Raw genomic sequence first — 27722 nt, 5'->3', positions numbered from 1 at the left:
AGATGCATACATTATATACTGTACATTTTTAGCAGCTGTGTTTTTACACTAGATTCATCAGCATGTATTTAATAACAAATATACAGTAACTTGCAGCATTGTTGACAAATGCCTCCTGTAATTAGTCTTTTAGCAACATGTTATTTATTAGTGTTTGAATTGTTAAATTTAACAAGGAAAGATACAAGATTTTTTTCATTTGATATTTTAAAGTTGGTAATTTTGTACATGTTAATACAGATATTTCAAATAGATTTTACTTTTTAAAGAGCATTAAGTCTACAAGCTGAGATACCTTTCAACATTAGGGTGGTGACCATATACAACATTTCATATTTTAGGTTTAAGTGTCACCTATATAAAGTTCAGCAAATTATATTTGTTATTGGGACTAGTCAATTGAGGTATGAATTGGTTAGGTTGTGTATGCTTTCAGAGCCATAAGAGTGCAATTTCCCAATTGTGTTCAATAATCAATATCTTTAAACTAAAATAAAATTGATTGGCTAACTTTCAAGTGAAAGATACTGTATTTGGTTTTATTATAAATCTTAGTCTTCTGCTTAAATTTCTATTTAAATATATCCTGCTGAACAGGATAATAAGTTAAGCCTTTGCCCCTAAAGCTTTATATACAGAATCATTATTTGTGCATTCATTACTGTATTTTGTTAAGTTCCCAAATAATTTATTTACATAAATGAAATGTAATATATTTATAAAAAGTTAGTTATCAAATACACAGTAAAAGAGTAACAAATTTCCCTGTGCATTTGTCACTTACAAATTTTTGTAAATTTCCTCACACCAGCATGGAAAAACTTGAAAACGAATTGTTCAGTTCATTATAAGGGATGGACTGCAACATGTAGTCAGGTGTATGTATATACAGTAAGTCAATCAATATTTTCAAGACACCATATATATATATATACATACATATACAGTATATATTATTTAGTAATTACATTTTTGTAAAGTATATCAATTTCCATTTACATGGATCATCAGATTCTAACTTGCACCTGAAACATAAGAGACCATTTTAAAGTAGAGTACTTTTAAAGTACAGTACAATATTTAAATTTTTCATGCAGCCCTTGCATGGAAGGTCTACTGTAGGGTGCAAAGAGCCACTTTTTGTCTCATAAATTTCCTTTCTTTAGCTATAATCATACCTCTTCATTTCACGTGCAGTATAACTAATTTCCTATGTTTTCTTTCTTTCTGCTTTTTCCATTTGTTTATGCTTGAGGTAATCTTCATTACTTCTATATACAGTATTGTTGTGTCTCTGAGCCAGTGTATAATTGCTTCTCACGTATAAAGGTGTGATAGTCATGTCAGTGTGCTAACTCCTAATAAACATTTCAAGGGCTTCTGACATGTTGCATAAACATTTCCAGCCAATCAAGATGTTTGGGTAAGATTCTTAGGCTATCTGTTATATATATTTAAAACTTCGTTACACAAAGTGGGTTACAACATGTTACATGCAAGGTATGAAGTTAGTTGTCACAGGTTGTTGAGTTCTTCCAGCTCCTCAGATGGCAGGCAGGAATGATGGATGCAGTGTGCGTTTCCCCTCTCTATCGCCACACTAAGGTGCTGAAAGAGGAAGCTGGCAGCTCTAGGGTCTCTTATTGTTTCAATTAGCTTAGAACCCAGCTCCTTCAAAAAAAATGTGGCTATGTATATATATATACACATCCATATGTAATTACCTAATTGTAATTACAGGATGAGAGCTAAGCTCGTGGTGTTCCAGGAGTATGTGCATGTGTGTGAACTAAACACCAAAGTGTAGATAGTGTACTTTATTCTCGCCAACAATAACAAAGTTCATAATTTGGTGGTATAGCTCACAAACCCAAAACGTTTTCTGTTCAAGCCATGTGCAAGGTTGGATGTCTGTACACCATTTCTTTACTGCCTTTTCCTGTGAACACAGCAGCAATTGGGTACTTGTATGTAATATTGAAATGTGTTTTGGTAGACGATAACATTGAATAACCTAACCAGTTCCAGTAGCCTACGGCCTAACATACCCCTCACCTCCCTGCAAAAAACAAATAGAGTGCCTTGTCAGTCTTGATTTGGGTTTCAACACACACTGCATTTAAGATCCCTAATTAGGCATCTCATTCTGGCACGTTTTTATTGCTTTCATGATACCATATTACTCTCAAAATGAAGTTACAATATCATCAAAATTGTCACCCTGGCTGGCTGTGCATAATTTTTTTTTCCTGAGGCTTAAGAGAATTTGTTTAAAATATCCTTTCTGCAGATTATCTCCATAATGTGTGACTGAAGATAGTAATTATATGCTGACACAGTATTTAGTGTTGTAAGTCCACTGATATATACATTGTCGAGTTGTAAGGCTAATGCGAACCTTGCCCTTTATAAATATCAAATACAGTGTTTGATGAAGATAGCCACTGCTTAGAATAAACTATTTTTTAATGTAAATGAAAACTAAACCTATTAAAAGTATGAATCAGTTAGACCATTAAATGGCAATAATTATGGCACATTTTATCATTTGTACTAATTTAGGTAAACTAAGTTTTCCTGCAAACCAAATTATATTTTAGGACTAAGCATGTTGAATGTCATAATGGTTACTTATTTATCATTATTTGCAACATGTGTATAATATTGTTAGTGTATAGAAGTTTTTGCATGAATGCTATTCTGAGTTTTTACTTGACTGAGATTCATATTAAAACATGAAAAACATAGCCTAGTAATGTATGTTACGTGATAGTCATAGGTATTAAGATAAGTCGATTACTGCACAAACCATAGCTGCTCTTGGAGAATTTTCAGATATTACACTATATAATTTTAAATAGGATTTGGCTTGGGATTACGTTATATGAATGTGGTTAGGGAATAGTTTTGTATGCATGTACATACCAGTATACAAGTCTTGCTTTATCCTATTTAAAATCCTTGAGCTATGAATAATACTTACAGGTATTTAAATTAAATGAATTGAGTTGCATCTTGGTTTTGGTCAAAGTACATAAAAGTGCATATTGACATGTTTAGGGCTAATTAATGATATATGGGTATATTTTCATGCTCAGCTGCTAATTACCTCAGTGAAAAATGACATTTGTGAAGGAATGGCTATACATTTCCATTGTAATGATTTGGTGCAAGACTAAGATTCATTATACATCTATAGTGTCTCAAATCCCGACATACTGTAGTTCAAATGTAAGGTACCAGGTACTGTATTTCATTTCTTGCAACCCAGCTGTTATTGTTAAGCATTCAGAATGTGTTTTTTAAAGGTGGATATAGTTCGGTGTTGATGTATATCAGTCACTGCTTGATGAATCATTAACACTTTTTCATTAAGTAGCTTCTGCTGTTGAAATAATATTTATTATTTAAAGTCTTGAAGGACTTTACACTTCACTTCGAATGCATTTTGTAAGAGCAATACCTTGAAGGTTTCATAATACCACACATGATATGAAATTGATATTTGCCTTATTTTGTTTGGTTTCTTTGTATATTATTGAGCTATTTATACAAGATATTTCAATAGTTTACCTTTAAAAATGTGTTATCTTGTAGGCATTTGATCTGCCTTCCATTATCTTGACAAAGGTACAAAGACATGCCACCAAGTGGCTCCCAGAACTGAAGGACAAGAGGTACGAGGAGAGGTTAGAGGCATTAAATATGCAAAAACTAGAAGATAGAAGAAACAGAGGCGATATGATCACTACGTACAAAATAGTAACAGGAATCGATAAAATTGATAGGAATTCCAGAGACCTGGAACTTCAAGAACAAGAGGTCATAGATTTAAATTAACAAAACAAAGCTGCCGGAGAAATATAAGAAAATTCTCTTTTGTAAACAGAGTGGTAGACAGTTGGAACAAGTTAGGTGAGAAGGTGGTGGAAGCCAAAACCGTCAGTAGCTTCAAAGCGTTATTTGACAGAGTGCTAAGTAGACGGGACACCACGAGCGTAGCTCTCCTCCTGTAACCACACTTAGGTAATTGATAATTACAATCTTTTTTTTTTTTTTTTTTACTCTGCATTGTCTAAATAATATTAATTAAGAAAAGAAGCAGGGGCTTTGATCAGTCTTCACTGCAAACCTCTAAATATTGAACATACTTATGTTGGATGCAGTGTTGCATTGGTTTTAATACTGTACAACAGTAACAATACAAGTCTTTTTTTAGCTATAATTTTACATAGAAATGAGGGGGGAGGAAGAATGAAATAAGGTATCATTTCCAGAATTTTTGAAGAATTACATCGTAACGTATGGCTAGGAATAAATATGGTGGAAAATGTGGATTCAACTTCAGCAGTTTTGATGTAACAGCCTCTGAAATTGCAGAGATTAAAGTTCACTTGAAAGCTTAGAGGGCAGGAGTTCAGCTACACAAGATGACGAGAAAAATCGAGCCCCCATGAGGAAAATCTGTCTGTGGAGGGACTTGGTAGAGCCGAGAAAAGAAAGAATGAGGCAACTTCAGAAGTACAAATGATGAGCAAAAAGGGATTGCAACAGAGATATTCAAGTTATAGGTGCAGTTTTCAAATTAGGAATACTTTACTATGGAGAAGCTCCTTACTATAAAATCTACCTCGAGAAGCAAAGGCTAGCAAGGTAGATGAGCATTATTTTTTTTTTTTTTTTTTTAAGTATCGCATCACCTGCAGCCACATCAACACCTGTGGTCAGCCAACATCTCAGTTGCCTTGCCAATACCTGTGGTTGCCACAAAGTCAGTCAGTCAATCTCCAGCAAGCTTGTTGATTGAAAGCCCAAAACCATCTTCACCCCTGAACATAACACTTCCCCAGTCACTCCAATGGCCAGTCAGTGGAAAAGTCAGATCCTGATGTTGACCAGACCACACACTAGAAGTTGAAGGGACGACGTTTCGGTCCTAATGACTTCCTTCAATTCCAAATAAGGTCCATCATTAGACACATTCCCTCTCTTCAACTCAAGCAAGAATGATTTTTACAAAAAATGGTGAGTAAAAAAATTAATTTATGAATTTTCTACTTTTGTATGTGCTGTGGAAGGAGAACAGACTGACGAATTATCACAGTTCACATTAATTCCAAGGTTCAGTGTGTTCTCGATAAGAATGTCAGGCTCTAACTTAACCAATATTTGTGTGTTATATTTTGCATCATTGCACACTAGAAGAAGCATTCTGGACTTAATTATATGCTAAATTTATGGCTAGAAAGTGGAGGGAGTCATAAATATTAATTTTAAAATAGTTGTTGAGTAAAGAGTGAGAAGTGAACTTTTAGCAAGTCTCTTGAACCTATTTCTATATTTCTCATACATTGTAGTAACTGTACCTTACCGTGCATTGGATCTGAAGATCAACAGCCCGTTGCCTGCACTGCTTCTTCATCGATTTTGACGTTTTCTATTTTCTGAAGTTAGACTTGCATTTGCTAACCCTATTTTCCTCCTTTGTTTTATAACATTTTCAACCACAGCACCTCGGTTCCATTTGGTAATTTATCTACATTGATTAGTTCTATCCTGCAAGCTCGATTGCCCATACAGTAATTACCCGAGGTTCAGCAATATGAATCCTCTCACTGTTTTCCTCGTTTTTTTAAACCTTTTATGATTAAACTGCTCGATGCATTGACATTTAAATCGTACCTTTACTAACTTATCAAGAGATAAGAGTTTGTTGTGCTCATTAATCAAACCACACTGAATTTTCCTCTTTTGATTACTTTCTGTCGCAACCATTGCCAAAGGTAATGGTCATGGCATAACGATGCAAAAGACTTGGCAGAATGCTTGTTTTAATAAAAAAAATTCACATGCCTGTTAATATCATGAGCTGGATTTCATTTATTAGGCTCTGTCCTTGGCTCAAAATTGTTGGTTTTGTACAGTAACAGTAAGATTAGTAGTTTTTGCATCAACATATTAATGACGGTTACACAATAAGAAAGTACTTATGCTTGTACACATGAACTATGGGAACACAGGCTATCAATGCCATTTGAGGTGATGCTTCTAGCAGCATTACCTCGAATGACCTTTGTATTTAGAGTTCTCAGATAATGTGAAGTAGTCCACAGCCCCCCCATCTCCCGTTTCTGGGATAAAACAGTACATCTACTTTTCTTTTCGTCAATCTCAATCTTTTCACATCTAGGTTTGCCGGATAGCGGTACTTGCTTTTGATTTGGTACAGGGTGCAAAGAATGGTTAATGGAAAAATCTAAACCATAGTACAGTGCTTTTGAGACATGTGTCTTTGTTGGCTCCAACATCTTCCAAAGTTGAGTTTACCTCTTCCAATTTTTGGATACAAAGCAGAAATATCCAGTAGTGAGCACTAAATTCATCTTTAAGCTCATTACAGAGATTGTCCTTTGTAAATCTCTTCTGTAAAACAGGTCCACAATCTCCTTGTGTCCTGTTCCTGGGATTAAGTACCAGCCATAGATGATCATAATTGGGAGACCGATCATCATTAGCAGCATGTAAATACAGGTGGTCAATAATATCTGGTTGGTATCTTTTGGGATTATATCTAACCCCAACCACCTGACCACGGCCATGTTAGTGCCACCAGGGGTACTACATGGGTAGAGCTCTAAGTCAGGGCCAAACAGAACATAAGTGTTCTCTGGCACTTAATAAGTGCCAATGTTGTGTTGTATCCAGAAATGTCAAAGGATGCTGTACTTTATATGCCAGGTAAAACAATGCATCCACATTATTTTCTACCTCGCCCATCCTCTTAGTTTTCAACGAGGAGGTAAGTGGCAGAAAGTTGGTACCAATTTCTCCAACAGGGACCTATGTATTCAAGCTTTACACAGCACTGCCAAATAACAGTACTGTACTCATCTTAATAATACAACATACTATATAATAGTACTACAATATTGAGTACACATATATGAGTACTATAATAATAGTACTCAGATAATACAATGTGCAATTACATTATCAACCAGTACTGAGGTGGCCTATCAGTTGGTGCACACAAAAGTTTGGCAACCAAATAGTTATTAACATCTCATTAAGTATTGTTTGTATAAACATGCTACATTTTTTAAATTTTTCCAGGTAGAAATCTTTTACAATTCATTCATTCCACATGGAACATGCCAACTTTTTTGTATTGTCGAGAATTGGCAACATTACCGTATTAAAGATTTAGATAATTCACCTTTAGATAATTCAACCGTCCTACTACAAAGAACGTCGCTTTTTGCAGATGTGTGTTACTAAGGTAACACAGTAAGGTAAATTTTCAAGTAAGACAAAAATTGTCTTACTTGAAAATGGAAGCAGCTCACGAAAGTGGCATACTATCCCGTTCTCTGTTTTGGGTCCTCTGGCTTAGTCTGGTAGGTCAGGACAGGTCATTTAAAATTCACTATTTTCTTGATGTGAAACCCTAGGAGGATGGGCTGGCCAATTACCTATAAATTGTAGTTACTTTTTTCTTTAACCAGAAAACTTTTGCTTGGCTCATTAAAAATGTTTTCATTTGCAGACCCTAATAAACTTTAGACACTAAATATTTGAATTTTATCCATGTTAAATTAAAAGTATTATTTAATATCTTGACTGAACTGAATTGTCTGGGTGTTCTAGTAAGTTGCAGGTTGGTGTTTTTTCATATGTACATTACCAATTATTGGTAGTATAGTTTCTCAATGTGAAGAACAAAATTAAGCTGCCTATTCTGTGGTTGCTTACTAACATAGTTACTTGGTGTAGGGTAATGGATAAGAATATATAATAGTCAAATATTATTTGCAATTTACAGTCGTAGCGCATCTTCTGCGGGTAATTCAGTTGTAGCTGTCATCATTGACTAAGAAAACATTCATCATTCATCAATACTGTACCTGGAAATATAATGCGACTATGCCAGTTGTACTCTTATGGCCTCGAGTAATTTGTTGATCTTCCTCCAAAGCTGTCTCTCTGGCTGTACCTTTAAAGTACACCTTATTGCCAATTGTATCTCTTATTGCCAATATGAAGGCATCCCAAGACCAGGATTGTAAGCATTAATTTCATCCTGGCTGCCTTTTACAGTCATCCCTCTTCTCTCTCGACTGGGGTTCATTTGGCACCTAATTAATGTTGTTGACATCACCTTTTGATATTATGGTAACCATTTCTTTCTCTTCAGCTTGTGATCGAGTGTATCATCCTGGTTTACCTGACATGGCTTTAAGTTTTCTATTATGAAACTTTTTGCCAATGTATACTGTGCTAGGAAACACATCTATCGACCCTCAATGGAAGGGAACTTTTATATAAGGGTCAAGCAGAAACTCTTGGGGTTGGTCATCACATGTTTGTCACCTGCAAACAATGCTCCAAGGCTTCTTACCTTACTCAGATTTTTGTTGCGTACTTTATGGGGTGCAGATATACAAATATGCCTCCATTTATTTGCACTCATTCATATTATTGTAGTCTTAACTGGAACTAAACTTAATGACCAGCATATTCCCAGCTTTGCCCTTTACTTTATCATTCAGGCATTTGCCTCTGCTTGGGGGTGGCTTTTATTCATCCCAATTCTAAAGCATATACTGTCTCTGTTCTGTGGTCCAAATCATATGGGGCCCATCCCTGTTTGACTTTTTAATCTTTGCCATCCAAATATTAACTGAAATTTATTCTCTCATTTAGCAGAAATTGCAGCAACCTAAATTTGTATTAATCCTTGATTTTACAACACTGACTCAAATTTATTAGTTACTAATTCAGAATCATTTTTAAACAGAATTCATGTTCGGGTTGAGAGATCAAAATGGGTCATGAGCTCCAACGAGAGTTATTCAGATTTCATTGACACGAATCAGAGTAATCAAAATTACGGAGCTCTTACAGTACTGTATGTGGAAACCCATACTTCATGACCACCGCGATCAGCACTACTTTGATGCATAATAGGGGGCCCCTATTCATGCTTAGACTTTGACTGTTGTTCACATTGAAAACACGGGTCACTTTGCTGTCTTTTCTCTCTACACATCTTCAATGTATCCTGTTGTAATGTGTCATCCTTATCCTAGTAGCAGTTTGTTAAATTTTGCCAAGAGACCGAATAACCATTCGGTCTTTTTAAGAATTAATATAAAAGGTAAAACCTCTTAAGTAAAATGCCAAGGGAATATGGCATAAAATAACCAATATATGTGGTACTAGTGAAGCCAAAATAACACTAGTAAAAGGGAAAAAACAGAATACTAAGATTTGCCCACTATTGTCACATCCTTTAACTTTGCAGTTTAATGGAAAATAATTTTAAGCTAGCTTTATTTTTATCATGCTAATATTCCCCCACAAACTATGGTTCACTGTTATTAAGTGCTTAAGAAATATTTTACATTATCTTATTCTAATTTGTGTTTTGTTGAAGGAGCCTTCCATTTTGTGAAAGTGATTTATGTAAAACTTCTATTATGTAAAATGCATTTTTGTAGTGTATTCTTGTATCTTTGTAGCATTTTTAAAATGTATATATTTTTTTTCTTACACTTTACAAAGCCTACTATAGCAGTATGTAGACCTCTTGTGTACAGTTATAACTTGGTGGGATTTTAGGTTGAGACCATTGCTCTTTAACAAGATTTCATAAACTTTATCAATAAGACTGTATTTTAGTTATTTAACCAAAGACATCATAAATGTGATTCTAATATTAAATAGGACAACTCTAAAAATGTAGGAGCAGCCAATTAGTTCCTCGTTAAAACATTCCATATTCTTTCACTAAAATGACAAAATCATTTTGGTTTTCACCTGTTAAAACTCTTATGGTTGTGTATTAACATGCTAAATTATTGTTATATATACAGTATAAATTTATATATATAAAAGATAATGAATATTAAAACATTCTTTCAAGAAATTAAAAGTCAATCAATTTTATTTGCCTTGAGTCATTTTTCCACTCTGCATTCATTTCAAATTAAAACATGCAATACAAGATTAACTTGCTGCTATTTATGAGTGATTCTTCATAACTTGAGATATTGGTGAATAGTCTTGTTTGTAAGCTAGTTCTTCTATATAATTATTCTCCTGCTGACAACTCTCTTTGCAGGAGTACACCAACACAGTGCCCCAGTCAATACTCTTGCCTGGGTTATCTACTTTTAAGTGCACCAATAATTGTGGCATTACCTGGTAACAGAAAACAGAAGGAAATGTTATTTTTCTATAGCAGTAACATTATGCTTGGCTACTTCTAGAAACACCCCTTCCTAAAAGGAAAAAGGAAAACTTTCTTCAGACATTTAAGACATCTTGATAAGTTTCCTTTTGAAAATAACTAAATTCATGGCTTCAGTCACCAAATTTTGAAAAACAAGAATGCAAGGAGAGATTTAAAACAGGAAAATTTGACAGAACCTTCCTTCTAGTAATGCTTAAGAACAAAAATGGCCAGTAGGTATATCAACTCTTAAGTAAATTACTAAATGCAGATATGATCAGTATTAACCTAATTACTGTATGTGTTTCCCCTTTTGATTTAACCATTAGGCCTCATCTGATTAAAGTTTGAGTGGCTTGTATACTTCGGTTACTTTGCCTATTTTATACAGCAATGCATATTAAAAGTATAGATCTTACATAGATGAGCACAAATAAAACTATTCTCTTGAATGATCAGGTTTCCAGGCTCTGACCACAATAGACAAATGTGAATCTGAAAGTATTTAATGTTAATGAGAAAGTAAAGAAAGTTAAATAAGAAACTTTTCTTTAAGAAAGTAAAAATGTTAGCTTTTTTTCTTATAGAAACCAAAATTTTAATTTATAAATTTACTAACCATCTCCCAGTCAACAGAAAATTAATAGAATATACCTAGGATTATAGTGTGTCCTAAGATTTATAGAAATAAATAAATCATACCTGAAACTCAAACTGCCTTGGTTGTCCACAAGAAGGGCAAGGTGGTATATTATCAGGCTTGTTACTTGAAGACACCCACAGAGGTTCTTGGCCACGATCATACCGCACTATCTATAACAATGTAAAAATCAGCTTATGACAAGCACAATACGTAATAAATTATTATTGCAGTAACTGATGGTATAAGGCAGCTGCTTCAAGTTATAATTCAGCCCTATAATTTTCCAAGCTAATTTTCTTTATATTCAATGCACATATACAGTACTTTGGCATCATAGTTTTCAGATCTACTGGCAGCTGTAACATTAAAATACGTGAATCTCAATACCATTACAAAACTAATAAATGCATTTATATTTTTGAACAACTAAACCCCACCCCAACTCCAAAACCCTCAGACGTTTGGGAGTGGGGAGCAGGGTGAACAACGCCAACTGGGGAAGGACCTACGGGCACGGGCGAAACCAAAGTCGAAACGACTAATACCCCCAAGTCTGGGTCCCTATACTGTAATCAGAACAGGACAACCAGGGCATCTGAGCAGGCAACCAACCTAGTGCATTACAGCAACATAAATCAGGCATGCAATGCGGACTGCCGCCTGAACCCGAACCTTGCACATCCTGCAAGACTCAAAGGTGTCACTGACCCAACAAGCAGCATGACTGATGCAAAACAGGTGACTGTCACCCAGAGGCAAGGGCACAGAACAACCTTAAAACTCCTACAAGGCAAGGTAGAACTCAAGAGGACATATCCATTAGTCAACCAAGACCCGACGTGTTTCCAGGGCCCGTAAGTGTGTCTTCTACGGGAATCCCAGGCAAGTTACTGCTATCCGGTGAAAACCAAAAGCTAACAAAGGGTGATGAGCTATTAACTGGATCCCTTGTGATCTGTACAAGCATGGGGGCCCTAGATGAGGGCCACCAATATACCCTATGTGGACTAATAGCCAAACAAGGCAGACTCCCTCCTGGCAAGAATATCAAAATAGAAAAATCCTGCAAAAGTACGCCACCACCAGAAGGAACAGGAACATGGCCGCCACATAGGTAAGCGAGCACCGCAGCACCTTACGCCCCCACCCACACCACCACCACTTCCTACCCAAGACCAAACAAAGGCCACAAAACCCCAGCTGGCCCCAAGGGTGGAATAAATGCAGAGCAGCAAGAACCCCTATGGAAATGGAGTCCGAAAGGCTCTATGGAAGATAACCCTAAAACCCAAGGGTAGTACTTACAGGGCACCTAGGGCAGGTAGCCTTAAGCACATGCAGTCCCAGTACACTAAAGTTACTCCTGGCTACTGCACCATGAAGGCATAAAATCTGTCAAGACATTGAGGCCAGAGTTGATGACTGCCCCAGAGCACCTCAACCTAAGAACTGAGGTGAGAGTAGTTGGCACTAGGGGCTTTCCCCCCTCCCGGAGAGGGAAGGGCTACACAGACAAGCGGCAACAGTGTATGACATTTGCTTGTTTCTTTAGGTTTTGGGAAGTTCTGCCTCTCTATCCGGTTGCAATTTCTTGCTAAGTGGAGTCTGTTTTGCCTACGTCTCTGGGTGCCTAAACCCCAGTCACTGGCAGACATGAAATGCTCCCAAACACATGGGTGTTTACATAGGCCATTCTTCCCTGTGCCTCTCTGAAGTGGCCAGGTTCTGGCTCATAGTCCCTGGTAGGCTGAACTCCTTTGCTCCAGATTAATATAGCACTTATCAGTCCAAGAGCTCCAGGGAGCCTGAGGGGTTCCTCACAGAAGTCACTAAATTTGATGTTTAGTCAAATCTAACTATAACAATAAGTGTCCTCCAGTTTGGCTGGACAATACCAGGTGGCATCAGCATTATAATCAAAGTTAAAGCTTCGAAAGTAAAATACCACTTACTTGATCAGGATAGTCTTTGATACGTGTTCTGAACTTCTGAAATTGCTTATCTGTCTCTTTAGATGCCATATTAATAAGATCATTTTCAGTGTCTGAATCTGAAAGAAAAAGTACTACTCATCAATAGTCTGCCTCGGGAAGAACCAATTTGAAGGTTATAAGCAACAACTTAAAAAATGTACAAATTCATTACAGTATAATTTATGCTATGCAACACAAATGGCAATTGCTTTGCCTGCCAATATTGTTGCTTTTTCACTATTCATCAGAGGCATAGGTGAGATGTAACACATTACCACCTACACAACTTACATGCAGGAAAGAGCTGATGGCGAGAGGGGGTTCAAGTAATGACAATTTCAGGCTGTCACAGAACTGCAACTTGAGCATTTTTGCATGAAAAAAGCTACAAATTTATAAAATGGAGAAATTTTATTATGGATATGAAGAAAGGATTATTCATAATGTACATGAACATGAAATTTCCATGTACGTTTAATAGGAGATGCTTCACGTGGCCCAATAGGCTTTCTGCAGTTTCCTTATTTATGTTAAATTAAATAAAAACCAGATTGCTGGAATTTACAATAAGAAATACATGTAATATCTGTAAGTGGTAGGAATAACTAGCAGGGAAGTGTGAAAGATGCAGGCTGGGAGAGGATAAATAAGAAGTGTTGGGTAAAGAAGCAGATTAAGATCATTTTTATGATAGTTTAGCCAATGAAATGTGTGTTTATATAGGACTGCCTGGAGTCTTTTTCGGTCACATTCATAGCTTGAAAAAAGAAGTTTCTGAAGAATCAGGGTGCTAGAATTTTAAACATTTGAACAAACCAAATAAATATTAAGGGTTTATTGAGGTAAAAACCTTACCATCATCATCCTGATGTGTTACTTGACCAGATCGCAGCAGCTCCTCGTACTCCTTTGTCACTTCTTCCTCACTTTTTTCTTTTGAAACTTCCAGTTCTTCGGGTTCCAATTCTATCTCAAACTCGGGAAAAAGGAATTTTTCATTTCCCATACATGAAACCTTGCTTACAGTTTCTGTTGGTTAAAGAACATTTGTTATAGTAAGTAATTATCAAAGAAGGCACCAAACATTTGTTATAATTCAAGGGTTCTAATTTTATAAAATATGATATTGTATAAATATGATATCGTTTTTATAAAATATGAAATTAATACTTAGTTTTGTCATTGTTATCTATGACATGCATGCATATATGTATACTGTATATACATACTGTATCTATATTGAAAATACAAGAGTACAGTAATTTATCATGTTTAGTGTGCCAATCCTCGACATGAATAGAGTTTCAGATGATACTGTATATGGAAACTGGGAATGAATTAAAGTACTGTACTTATTTTCTGCTACATGAATAATGATTGTCGTACTGATCCACTGAACACAAATGTCAACCCATCCTCCTAAACTGATAATACAGTGGAACCTCAGTTGACGACTGCCCTAGAGTACGAATTTTTTGGTCGACGTCAAATTTGTCGTAAAATCTGAATTGGTGTACGACGGTTTACTTGGAAGACGTCTGTTTGTACACATATGGGTCAAATGAGCGCGTGGTGCTGGGGGCACGGAGCGAGGCATCTCTGTTTACAAGTCTATCCCACGTAGTGACGACTGCAGCTGAGCTTAAATTCTTTGTGAAGAATGTCTTTGTTTGCCTGCTTTTTTGCTTTTTTAACATAAAATTTCTTATTATATATCATGTCATTGATCCCAAAAAAGTCAGTGGTAACGTTCAACCTAAGAAAATAGCTGTGAGGATGACGAGATGAAAAACAAGAGATAATTCAGTGAGAATGTGATCTAACTACAGACAAGTGTTAAAACATAGGGGAAAAACAAGTGTCTATAGACACGATTCTTGGTAAGACGAACAAGCAGTGAGCCACAACCAGGTCCTAGTGGTATGCCTGCAAAACGTAGGAAAGAGTACTCCAGAAATGTCATCACTGTTGTTATAATGGAAGGGGACTCCCAAACACAAACACCTCTCCTCCTCCTCCTCACTCTCTTCCATACGCTAACAAGTCTTCATTCATGGTAAGATAAACACACACTACTGTATTGTAGCTAGTACAAAATGAGTATTATTTGGTATAAAATTTATTTTTAAGTCAATATTTTTGGTGTGTGGAACGGATTAATTAAATTTACATTATTTCTTATGGGAAAATTCGTTTTAGTTGAGAACGCGTCTCTGGGAACGGATTACAATCGTAAACGAAGATATCACTGCACTTCTAGCAACTATTTTGTTAAAAATACTGAAGTACTCTTGGATCTCAAAGAGAGTTTATGTTTTGTATCATTAATTTCGTAGTGGGCACAAGCCCACCACAAATTAGAGAACTATGAAAAAGATTAAAGATGGACAAAAGGCTCCTCAAGTAGATATAAACTGGAGAAATATTCAGGGTGAGGTGATAGAAGACAATATTAGGCTCTTGAGAATGGAAAGAATGGGGCCAATAAGCAGCACTCGGTTACCTTCATAAATATATTCCGAGTAAAGAAAACTGACAAATTAACCAAAATGATTTTCTAATTACAGTACCTGGATTTTTACATTCCATCCTATGTCCAGCCTTCCAGTCAAGGGCTTGATGATCTTTAGAGCAGTAACGTGCAACCTTACATCCTCCACATGTCTATAAAATTAGTAAAAGCATGAATAAAGATTTACTTTACCACATTCATTACATATGATGCAAATACAGTATAGTACTGTACATATATCACTTTACACTTAACAGAGAACAGGGCTTGGAATGTTTGAATGCTTTTCTTTACTAATCTATTTTTATTGTCCGAGGCTAATTACTGTATGTACAGTACTTTAAAAAAAAAATTGCTCAATTACAAATATATTTTCAATTTCAAAAGCCTTACCTTCGATCCTAATGCACCACATACACGACACAAAGCGTTAAAATCACCAGCTCCTGGGCTCTCAGATCCAGGCTCAATGTCCTGAAAAAATTTATGATGACTTCATCTTGAGAAAATGCAAGGCAGACCAATGTGTGAACCATTGACTATTGATGAGAAATCATTGGTTAATTATAACTCCAGCTTGGGAGTTAATAAAATATACAAAAAACTTTTGAAAACATTTAAAACAATGCTAAAGAATAAAATTCCAGAAGTCTGATGCATAAATATGCAAATATGAACACCATTTGCAGGCTATTGTTGGATGAATACTTTATGTTTCCAAAACTTTCTGAATGCAAGTCGATCCAATCCTCTCGGTAACCTTAAATTTTCTAACTTTGCTTTTTCATCCGATACATAGTAGTCTTCTATTTTATGATCTAATCAGGAGCACTTGTTCAATATTATCCTATCATTAATATATAGCCTATCAATAACCACTTTGCTTTCATAGACAGTTAAATTAGAGGTCCAAATTATTTTTAAAAATTCAATGATTTACTTTTCTGTTCCTGAAGTACAAAATATTTTCCTGCCCCTTAGGCTATACTTAGCACAAGCTATTTCCATCTTATTTGAAATGTCTTCAGTTTCTGTATCATCTGCTAATTTTCAGACTCATTTACATTGAATGTACACATAAGTCATTTACTTCTTCAAAGATATGCTTTCTAAAAGGAATATTTGTATATTTTCCCAAAATACAAAATTCTTATGTAGCATTTACTTGCCTTAGCAGGTTCATCGGGATAGAATTCATTTTCTCTGGGCAGTTGAGAGCGAAACACTCGAATATTTGATGAACTATTTTCTCGGCAGCAGTCTGGATCACGGCATACAAACACAAACACTGTTCTGAAATATTAAAATACAGTATATTTAAAAAATAATGATCCCAGGATCAATTATTTCTTATATATACACTCTCACTCACCACTAAACTGCTTTGAGCCATTCTAGGCTGTATAGGTTGTTTTTGACAAATCTTTAGCCTTCAACCCTTCAACAATGTATCACAATCAGGCATGAATTAAAGTGCTGTGTAATATTTAAAACTCCCATGGATACTTAGGGCTCGAATCCGCTTCTTCAGGCCTCCAGGAAATAGACGCCTTCTTGGAAAGAAATCATGGGCAGCCCTCCTGGGTGTAAGGGCCTCAATACTCAGAGAGCAACCTTGAGCAGCACATGGAGCAGTGCATGCAACAGCAGTGCATGCGCAGCAGTTCATAGCACCTCCGTGCAGATTGTGCCCACAGCATCATTTAATGATAATAAAATAAACAACTGCAGTTATTTATCGATGATAGTGACAAAAGACCCCTGGCTCATTTATACCATAAAGATGATGTACACGGTTCATGTATCAGTGAACCCAGTGCTGGTGACAATGTTCACAACATGAGCCAGATAGCCACAGCATACAGCCACAGTACATAAACATGTACAGTAGTTACATGTAATGTGTGATAACAGAAAAAACAGTACTGTATGTTTATTGTTCTAATATTATATTACAGCATGCACATTAGTTGCACTCACTGGCCCTAGTTTATTACTTTTTTCACAGGTGGGTACAGAAACAGATGGAACTGTGAACCTTATTTGCATATACTGGATTTGTATTACTGTACTGTATAATACAGTATTTAAAATTCAAAAATCTTATCTTCAAACATATAATCAGCATTTAAATGCAGAGACCACATTCTTTCTAGCCATCAATGAAAACAAGTGCCCAGTTTCTTCCAAATTCCCAAGATATGTAGATGTTTGTTGATTCTTGGTTTCACATTTTATGCAAATTATGTGAAATTTTGTGCATCTATACAATTTTAAGGCCTATTCAAATTATGTTAGCTTTTAAAATAAACAGTTACTCGTGTAGCATAGCACGTGCAGTAAAAATGCCAGAAGATCTACAGAGTGGCAGCTCTACTATCTTTTACAATAGCACAATATGAATTTAAATTAAACTATTCTGAGGTTATTATATTACCAAATAATATACACATGGAAAATACTGGATGGCCAGGTCCCTAATCTACACAGTAAAATAACAACGTACTGGAGTGAACGATATGGAAGAAAATGCAGAATAGAACCGGTGAAGAGCAGAGGTGCCATAGGCACAATCAGACAACACTGAGCCACTAGTTTTCCTGGAACATAATCTGCCAATTGGTTAATAACCAGGTACCCAATTACTGCTGGGAGAACAGAGGTGAACATTTAAGTATTGACACCCAGAATATTCCAAGGGCAGGACTCGAACCTACACAAATCACTTGCAAGGCACAGGAAGTGTGTGATACCAGGGATTGAGTATACTGTGTATTCTGCTGTCTTAATCTAATAGCCGCCATTTATGCTTCTTATGTGCATACGTTCAACTTATAAGACACACCGAAAGTATACTTTTTTTCTCAGTATTGTACATTACAGTGTTTTACTTTATTTGCTGGTACATGATCTGGCCAGCCCCATTTTCCCAAGCATGACTTTAAAGATGTTTAATACTGAATACAGGTAATTTAAAACTGAAGAGTATACATTGGGGTTTTCATTGGATAAAAAAAAAATTACTGCTGGACAATATTCTAGGATGTCCATGGCCTCAAGCATATTTCAACAAAGATCTGTCTAATTTTTATAGATTATGTTAAAACTAGTTTTATACTGTAGCAAAAAAAATTTAAAGGCAGCCATACCTGTGAAAGCAATTATCTCTGTCATGGAACGGAGCATAAACTTGGCAGAGGAAAACAAGAGGTTTACTACAAATGCGACATGACAGCTCTTCATTTGAAGGAAGGTTTTTTAATGCTAACCATGCTGGATAGCCACCAACCTGAAAGAAAAAACAGTAAAGTATAAAATTTATATAGTATATATTTTTTAAATTGACTAAAACACTGTGTACTAACTACAGTATAATCAAAATATGATTTACAGCTTTGCACAGTGAAAATATCATAACCAATAGGGACAACAAAACAACAAATCTTTTGGGAGGAGATTTGTCACACTATCATCAGAAGCTGTGTGGAATACCACATGATATCTAATAACATATCCACACATGGAAATCAGGCACAATCTGATGAGCAGCCTAGAAGCTTAAAACCATGCAATGAGCGGAACCAAATTGTACCCAAAAGCAAAATACCTACTAACCAGACTTATAATGCCAAGGCTCTGTATCCCTCAGGAGCCTACCAGGGCCCAAGATCAGAACCTGGCTTTCTCCTTGAAGTGAATTTGGGGGTTAGAAATAAACCAAAACGCATTAAAAAAAAAAAAAAGCCTGAACAGAACTCATCACAGTTTCTTCAATCTTACACACAACGGCTCATTTTGTGATTGTAAGGATAGGATGTGTTAGCTTAGGACGTGCTAGGCTCGACAGGGTTTGCTAGGCTTTAGAATCGGTTGACAAACCCTCTTCTGTAGGATGTGACTACTATCCTTCACAAATAGAAAATATTTTAAGTATTAGAACTGTATGCAAGAAAGTTTAAGTTTGTCAAATTAATTTCATGACATTCACCCACATGTTTGTGTGAAATTGACACAAAGCCAACTGTCTAAACAATTATACCTTGCTTGGAAAAAACTTGGATCTTAACCTCCACGCTGGAGTCTTCTCGATGAAGCCCAACTCCACGACTACATTCTCCCGACCCGCTGCCATGCCGCCGCCTAACCTCACGAGTGAACACCTCTACCTTATTTTTATTTTGGTGCCAGAGATACAACTATCATGCGTATGAAGAGAGTTTTCGTACAGTGAACAATTTCAAGTTTCTGCCAACAAAATACAACCATACATATTTTACAAACACAGAAACATACCTAAACTTATACTGTATACACACATGTCTATTTAACCTATAATTTACACTTCGATGATAACTGACAATTGTTTTCAAACCATTTAAACATTTACTTCTATATAAGATATCTAACGTAACTAATAACTATCGAACATCTCCATGATATCGTTCTTTGCCAAGTAGCTATTTAAGTAAATTACTTTTCCTTGAACGAACAGATACTTGAATTACTGTATCCTAATTTTGTATTGCTCAGAATATTTCATGTATAATTAAATAAGCTAAAATACATGACAATAATGCACATTTTGTTCATATCATGTTTTCAGTCAAAACAAATACTGTATATAACAATAATAATAATGGTATTAACATTATATATATGATATATAATATATATGTATTATAATATATATACAATGCTTACATTGAAGGTATATATATTGTTATACAGCCAAACAAACGTTAATAAATATATAACCTTAATTAAACTGTCTTCATCCTGGGAAAAAATCCAGTGTTCCGTCGTCTGACCAGAAGATACTAGAATTACACACACTTGGAGCCATCCTATTATAAAAATAATCAATTTTCTTTGATGAATTAAGCTGTTATAGCGTAAGCTGTCTGTAGATAGTTAGATGAGTGTTTTATATGTAATGTAGGGCTTCGGCTATATGTTGCTTAACGTTGTAAGAAAGTGCGAGAAAGGGTTGCAGGTGGAGGGTTGAGGTGTTGTCAGCGGTGTTGCTCGACTTGTTGAAACTACCCAGTTGCTTTGGTTCCGTGTTGGGCTTATCAACTCATGTTGATAAGCCCAACTGTGGTCGATCTCGAGCTCAATGGGCTCGAGATCGACCACAAGTCGCAGTTTCTAATTAAGCAACTGACATACGTGGAGAGCTAGTTTCACAATTGATATGTTTGTCCTGAAACTGGGGATATTTGGCTAAGATTTCTGGTAGAAGATAATTTTGAATGAAATATTTAGACATTTCTGGAACATTTGTTATAGACTTGTCTCTGAATTCACGCATCTTTCCGCACTCCATCACTTAGTGGCAGAGGGAGTGCGAATAATTTTGTTGACACAGTTTACATTTGGTCAGGTCTATATCAACAAATAATCAGAATTCCCAAAGATACTTGTAACCGAGTCTAAGCTGAGCAGTAGTAACATCTAGAAGTCGGATGATTTTATTAGAAGATCCATAGATGTGTGGGGCTCCTCTTGCATAATAGTATGATGATAGATGGAATTACTGGTGTCGATTTCACTTTGCCTCAGTACGAGCTTTATTATAATTAAATTTAAGGTGTATAGATAAATTGTAAAAATAACAATGTCAAACAACATCCACTGACGTCTAGTTCAATCCGACATAATCGACAGATACAACGGCAATGGGAGATTATACAACCCGTTCTCGCACTTTCTTACACCTGCACTGTGTAGCCTTACCTTACGGATCGGCTTGTCAAGACGCTGTCATACCAAACAGCAACCATAGCTGTGACCATTTACGTCAAATATATATCTAATTACCATGTTTGTTGTGCTTTATTAGAAATTTAAAGGGTACAAGATTTACATTAGTTATTACAACTGGTTTAGAGGTTATGGATCTCTTGGAGCTCCTCCGCTTCCGGACAGGAACCGAGGACGCAGCAGGCGTTTCCCCTCTGGATCGCCACACTGAGGTGCTGAAACAGGAAACTGGCTGCCTTTGGGTCTCTGATGATGAGCCTGGAACCCAATTTTTGAGGAATCCCAAGACATTCCTATCTCAGGGGCTATGTGTCTCAGACGCTATGGTAACAAAGGTTTATTGACCTTCCAATCGCCTGTACTTGACTGATTTTGCTGTTTCCCGGCGGTTGGCCGCCCCACCTGCTTAATCAGCACCAAAGCGTATGTAGGTGTCAGCCAAGGTGGATACACACGTGTAGTCCCACACCGGCTGTCTACCCCTCTTCCAGAGGTATATTGTGATGCCATCTGGGCAAAGTTCGGGGTCATCCGGGTTTTGGTCCCCTAGGATGCGAGGTTCTCTCTCCGCTGGGCACTGAGCCGAGACAAGGCTCCTCTTGATGATGTCATTGACCTCGTTGTGTCTTGCATTCCAGCCCTTGGATTTTCCGCGGTGCAACCCATGCAGTCCATATTGGTCTGATTACACCCTGTCGCAAATACACTTGTATTCAGTGTGAATTGGGGCGCCAAGGCGGAGGGCAGCTGGTACACGAAGGGATTCTGGATCTAGACGTGTGCCCATTAGTAGTAGTAGTGAGTGAGAAGGGGGGGGGAGAGTAAGGGTGAGGTGATGAAGGGAGGGTATTGCTGGAGGAGGAGGGGACGGTAATGATGAAGAGGGGAGGGTAATGATAAAGGTGAGAGAATAGCGGTAAAGTGAGGACATGAGGGTAGAGATAAGGTGAGGAGGGTAAGGAGAGCAGTGTGAGGCTACAAGGTGGCAAGGGGAAATGTATCCTGTTGCATATCCTGTTTATTTCCTGTAATTTTGACTTTGTGTCCATACTAAGAAACAGCTAACTTTTAGTTATCTTATAGCCGTGCCTGTAGATAGTCGTGTCAGCAGGTAATCCTGCCAGCAGGTAGCCATGTCTTAACGGTTACCAGCAGGTAGCCGTGTACTGCATGGTCGTGCCAGCAGGTAGCCGTGTACTGCATGGTCGTGCCAGCAGGTAGCCGTGTACTGCATGGTCGTGCCAGCAGATAGCCGTGTACTGCATGGTCGTGCCAGCAGGCAACCGTGTCCTGTCCGTGCCTGCTGTTCACCTAGCAACCAGTACCCCGTAAGCCGCATAAGTACAGCAGCAACCATATAAAGACTGCAATAATTTACTGTATGCAAACAGTGATTAAAATGATAAAGTAGCACAGTGGTCTACGTTGTCGACTCACAACTAAAGGTCAGTTTCCTGGAAGGACAGAGACAGTCGGACACGTTACCTTTTGTCTGGTGCCTCAGTTAGGCAATTGTTGCAGGTTGCATCCTGAGAAAGGTCAGTAGGTGGCCAGGGGATACCTCGGGAAGCCGAAGTACAGGGGTCCTGTCCCCTACAGGAAGCCAACTGCATCAGCTGTATAAGCCTAGTGTGAAGTGTGGTGAACAAGAGAATTCGTTCTTTCAGTCGACGGGATGAGGCTTCCGCGGCAGTTGACTGTGGTAGTGGTCGGGCTGATCTTCCAAACTCAATTTTTACATCTTAATCAAGCCAACTTTCTTCATGCAGGTCAGCCATCTTTAGTTCTAAGAGATTATCTAACATGTTTTATTCTTTAGCACAACCAAAGAATAAATTATATTTAATCGAACACTTGATTTTTGTATTTCTAAACGAAAACAGATATCAATACAAATGGGCAATATCAATTAGATTTATTTATTTATATGCAAGAAAGTACAATGGGTTGTGAAAGTACGTACGTTGGTGATTAAATGGTACATTCATGAAGAGCCACTAACAATCATAGCGTTTCGGGCAGATCCTAATACTAAACAGAAATTTTGCACTAACATTTGCCATAGTCCTTAAGTGATCCCGCAGTTATATGACATGTGTCCATAAGCAAATAAACTCGCTTCTCTAATAATAAATCTTGCAGGTTGGCGTTCTGTACCCGACCGTCCAAGTGATTGGGCACGATTCCTATCCTCCACCCAGTCCTATATCCTTATCCTCATATCCCTTCCTAGTGATGTATGATCGTAATGACTTAGTGCTTTTTAATGATAATTACCTTAATTTACCTCGCCAACGAATATTTAACTTCTACGGTTACTATTTCAGGTTGTTCAATTCAAAACAACTACAAAAGTACCACTTTTGAAGATTCCGTATTCTTTTATATGCTGTTTCCACCTCGGGCATCTACGTTCAGCATTGAAGTTGATCAGAGGGGAATCAAGAGACGCATCCAAACAAATGAGTCCACTGAACACCAGCAGAAGTGGCTGGCGTTGGAGTTAGTGCTGAAGGAGAGGCTGGAGGTGCGCTTCAGGAACGGCAGTGTATGGTTAACTGAGGATGATAAGGTGACGGAGCGAGAGCCTGAGAAGGTGGTTAAGATACGTGGCAGTCGCTTCATGACGGATTGTCCCCAAGGTGAGTCTGCTTCATTATTTGTTATGCAAATGTATTGGCAAAATACGTTTACTGTGAGAAAACCTTTCGAGCAGGACAAGAGGATCGAACCAGCGTACTCCTGGGTAAACCCAGACGCATGCTTTACCCATGGACCGCGATATGCAGGTTACGTGTAAAACTTGGATTGACCACCAGCTCGGTGTCTCCAGAGTCCTGGTGAGTCTGGGGGGACTCCAGGCTATGTAAATTATAGCATATCATGGTCCAATGGTTAAGGTGAGCGTCTGGGGCTACCCAGAAAGCTGGTTCGATTCTGCCGTCATATCATATTTATTCCATTGTTTACTTTTAAAATTTTTGGGGTAAATCAACATATAAATTTACAATGAACAAACCACGAAACAATATAAAAGCAAAACTTTACTTGACCACATTTAGGACCACGTCTGCAATACTAACAGCCATTTTATTATTAAGGACATAGAGCTTGATAGTTGAGATACAATCCTAATTACTGGTGGTCGATTAAATATCAATGACAAAGAATGCTAACTATTTTAAGTTTCCATGTTATTTTGATTCTTATTATGTACAGTCATAAACTCAGTGCTCAATGCAGTGAGACAAAAAGAGACCAAAAGCTAAGAAGTCGCGTTAGTGGACCCCCATACCGTTCCTCTGGGCGGCAGTGGGCCCCATACCCATCCTGTTCACTTTACTGAACATTTATTGTCATCTAAGATAATAGATGCCAGATATTTTACAGATGATAAATGCTATGTATATTCACTTCTTAAGAGTGTGGCACAGTAAACTAAGACGACCAGAGTCTGGGTGTGGTACACAATGCGTGGTACACAATGCGCCCGAACCCAGCTATATACTTTCCCCCCTGGTTACAGAGACGCCGAACTGGAGGTTAGAGGACGGATACGAGGACATGACGCTGATGGTGGGGGCAGAGAAGGTGGTGTTGAGCGCCATGCCCACCTCCCCGACGAGGATGTTCCTGACAGTGGCCAGGGAGGAGATGGTGATCTGCTGGACACACGCTACAAACACGACGTTCTTGTCGTTGGTCACAGCCATGCCCGCTACCTGCGACCCTCTGCCTGCCTACGCTACCTTCTGGCTGGCCTTAGATTATGATGCTTACGTCTTCAAGGTAATTTTATTATTAATAAAATTTATTTACCATTTTGTTAATCTGTGGACTTTGTGTTGTTTATGCTTTACAAGTTTGGAATTATATATCCTTGTTCCGTGAGCCTAATGGGACCTTGGGCCAGATTAACGAAGCAGTTACGCAAGTACTTACGAACGTGTACATCTTTCCTCAATCTTTGACGGCTTTGGTTACATTAATTAATCAGTTTACAAGCATGAAAACTTCCCAATAAACTGTTGTTATTGTTATAAACAGGCTCCTAGTGCTTCGGAGCTCATTAACTATTTAATAATGTTAAACAAAGCCGCCAAAGATTGAGAAAAGATGTACAGGTTCGTAAGTGCTTGCGTAACTGCTTCGTGAATCTGGCACGGGTGTTATGTGAGGCAGGTGAGGTGAAGGGAGGTATCACGTATTATTATTTCTATTTATGAAGCATTTAACAAGCAGAGTACCTACGGGGTCACCATAGCCCGTGCTACTTGGAACTTTTTGTTCAGAGTAGCTGAATCTAAAACAACAACAAGAAGAAGCAGAGTACTAGCGTTATTAAGCTAGTACTCACTCTGTTCTAGTACTTTCTTTCACTCTGTTCGATGGTGTTTGATGACTGTAACACATTGTCTCCAAATATGTTGCTTTAATTGCTGTTTTGAGTTTTGTATTATTTTTGGAAGTTGTAGTGTAGCTAACTGAGCATGGTTTATCAAAGTTGTAATATAATGCTAATGGTGAGTGTACATATATTGTTTGTTCTTGTAAACTCAAGAGGAAGGGGAGATGATGCAGTAACTATTATTAATTAGGGCCTCGTACTCCACAGGTCACACGACTGGGTAACAACGAGGATATCTTGTGGGTCACCCACTTGGACGACATGACGGCCAGAGTGACCTTCAAGGGCAGCGGCTTGAGCAGCGCCGTGTACATGGTCCACCACCTCCGGGGCTTCCCTCCTCCACTACCCCCTGGGGGCGCGTCTACGGTCACCCAGCCCCGTGTCACCCAGAGATCACCTGAAGGAAGTAAGGATGGATAGATTGAAATTGAAATTGAAATTGAAATAAGTTTATTGAGGTAAAATACACACAAAGGGATGAGGTAGCTCAAGCTATTCTCACCCCATTCAGTACAACGTGTTAATATATACATAGACACACATCACAAATAAACACATTACCAAACATTCTGAGAGGTAAAAATATACATTTCCTCCTTCACAAGTAGTATGGTATCAGACGTACACACAAATACTTTTATGACCTAGGTATACTGTATAGACAATTTGCAAGACACCTGCAGATAATTCAACAAAATATTACAATCTTGGTGCAAAATTCTTATATCTCTCAAGAATATCATCAACCTTTCCGTTGTGACACATCCAGGCTATTTGTTCAGGAACAGTCCTTATCTCAGTGTTTCTATATACACTAATCAACGGACAATCAAGAATATAATGGGCAAGGGTGTGAGACCTTAACATACCACATAGTTTACACTTCGTGTCATTACCATGAACATCTATCCCATATTCCCAGTAATATTTGTACCCAAGCCTGATGGATAGATGGGATGGAGGAAATGACGAAGGGAAAACTTAACAAAAAATAATTGTGCCAAAGTCCACGGTTTAGTAAGCTGGGCTGGTTGTCACCTTGTCTGATATTTTGCACTTCTCTTAAGCCAAATGAAGAGTTCGACTTAATACTAATTTTGATAATTTTATTAGCAGCAAATGTCTTGGTAACGAGGTTTTCCGTAAGGATATTACAGAGATTAGGGCTCAGGACCTCCTTGTGGCGTCCCTTTCTCATGCAATTGGTAGTCCGACACTTGGCCTTGCAGTTTTACTCTGATATACCTGTGACATTGGCGACGAAGACGACAACTTGACTAGTTTAGTCGCTCCCAAGAAGTTATTCAATTAATAGGAAATTTCAATACAGTGAGAAGTTGGCGACACCTGTGGGTGTATATACCCATTGTGTGTTCATCTCTCTTTACAGTGTGTGTGAAGGTGTCGCTTCCCCTGGTGGCGGTGTTGGGGCTCCTCCTCATCGTCTTCAGCGCCCTCGCTATGGTCTTCTACCACCGCTGGACCAAGGTCACACATTTTATAAACCCTATCTCTACATAATCTCAATTTCTCCACTATTAAATTCCATAATCACATTTGCAATTTTATCTTACATTCTTATCTTGGCGAACAGTATCTTAAAATGTTTATTTAGTTAGTGATGAATATATAAATGTAAGATTCACAGGAAAGTAAGTTTTTGTTTCATAGCTTGTGAAATTTATCCTCGGTATGTTACGTGTACTGACTACAATGTATGCGGCATGAATTCTTAGGTATTGGTGCTCTTACGAGGCTCGACTAGCGGGGAGGGACAATGTACCAACTTCAAGACACTGCAGAATCACCATGGGCCCACAGGGACGCCACCTACCCTGCCCTCCAGCTCACCGCCCTCTCTGCACGCCCACTACGTCAACCAGCCAGGGAATGTCTCCAGGAGTGAGCACGTCTACGAGGAAGTGGACATGATCTTCGGGCACTCGCAGAATAACCCGAGAACCTCTCATGAAAACCCGATTTTTGATCACATCCACAGTGAGGACAAGAAAGTTCAATGGCAATCAAAACTTAACAGAAAATGAGAAATTGTTCAAAGGAATAGACAAACGGATAATATAATTATTTCTATTAAGGATATATTGCCATGAAGCAGAATCGAGTGACTAGCCAACATACATCATGGCCCTATCTATCTATATATCTATCTATCTATGCAGGCGATG

The 27722-nt window shown here is 37.7% G+C and overlaps 2 protein-coding genes across 2 annotated transcripts; one reads left to right on the top strand and one right to left on the bottom strand.

Annotated features, from left to right (window-relative positions):
• Positions 1–9928: 9928 nt before the first annotated feature.
• Positions 9929–19559, bottom strand: Zfrp8 (Zinc finger protein RP-8). The gene is made up of 9 exons (XM_045748453.2): positions 19402–19559; positions 18512–18651; positions 16532–16655; positions 15756–15836; positions 15421–15514; positions 13706–13879; positions 12830–12927; positions 10937–11047; positions 9929–10203 (listed from the first exon to the last, which is right to left on the bottom strand). The coding sequence occupies exons 1-9, from the start codon at positions 19492–19494 to the stop codon at positions 10024–10026; spliced, it is 1095 nt and encodes a 364-aa protein (XP_045604409.2). The 5' UTR covers positions 19495–19559; the 3' UTR covers positions 9929–10023.
• Positions 19560–22195: 2636 nt separating this feature from the next.
• LOC123762118 (uncharacterized) lies at positions 22196–27722 on the top strand. The gene is made up of 6 exons (XM_069335935.1): positions 22196–22894; positions 23453–23767; positions 24652–24914; positions 25741–25942; positions 26927–27024; positions 27273–27722. Exons 1-6 carry the CDS (start codon positions 22801–22803, stop codon positions 27579–27581), a joined length of 1281 nt encoding a protein of 426 aa, XP_069192036.1. The 5' UTR covers positions 22196–22800; the 3' UTR covers positions 27582–27722.

Source organism: Procambarus clarkii, chromosome 34, assembly GCF_040958095.1.
Source record: "Procambarus clarkii isolate CNS0578487 chromosome 34, FALCON_Pclarkii_2.0, whole genome shotgun sequence".
In the NCBI taxonomy this organism is placed as follows: Eukaryota; Metazoa; Arthropoda; class Malacostraca; order Decapoda; family Cambaridae; genus Procambarus; species Procambarus clarkii.
Note: the sequence above shows the minus strand (reverse complement) of the source record. Positions and strands in the feature narration are given on the sequence as shown.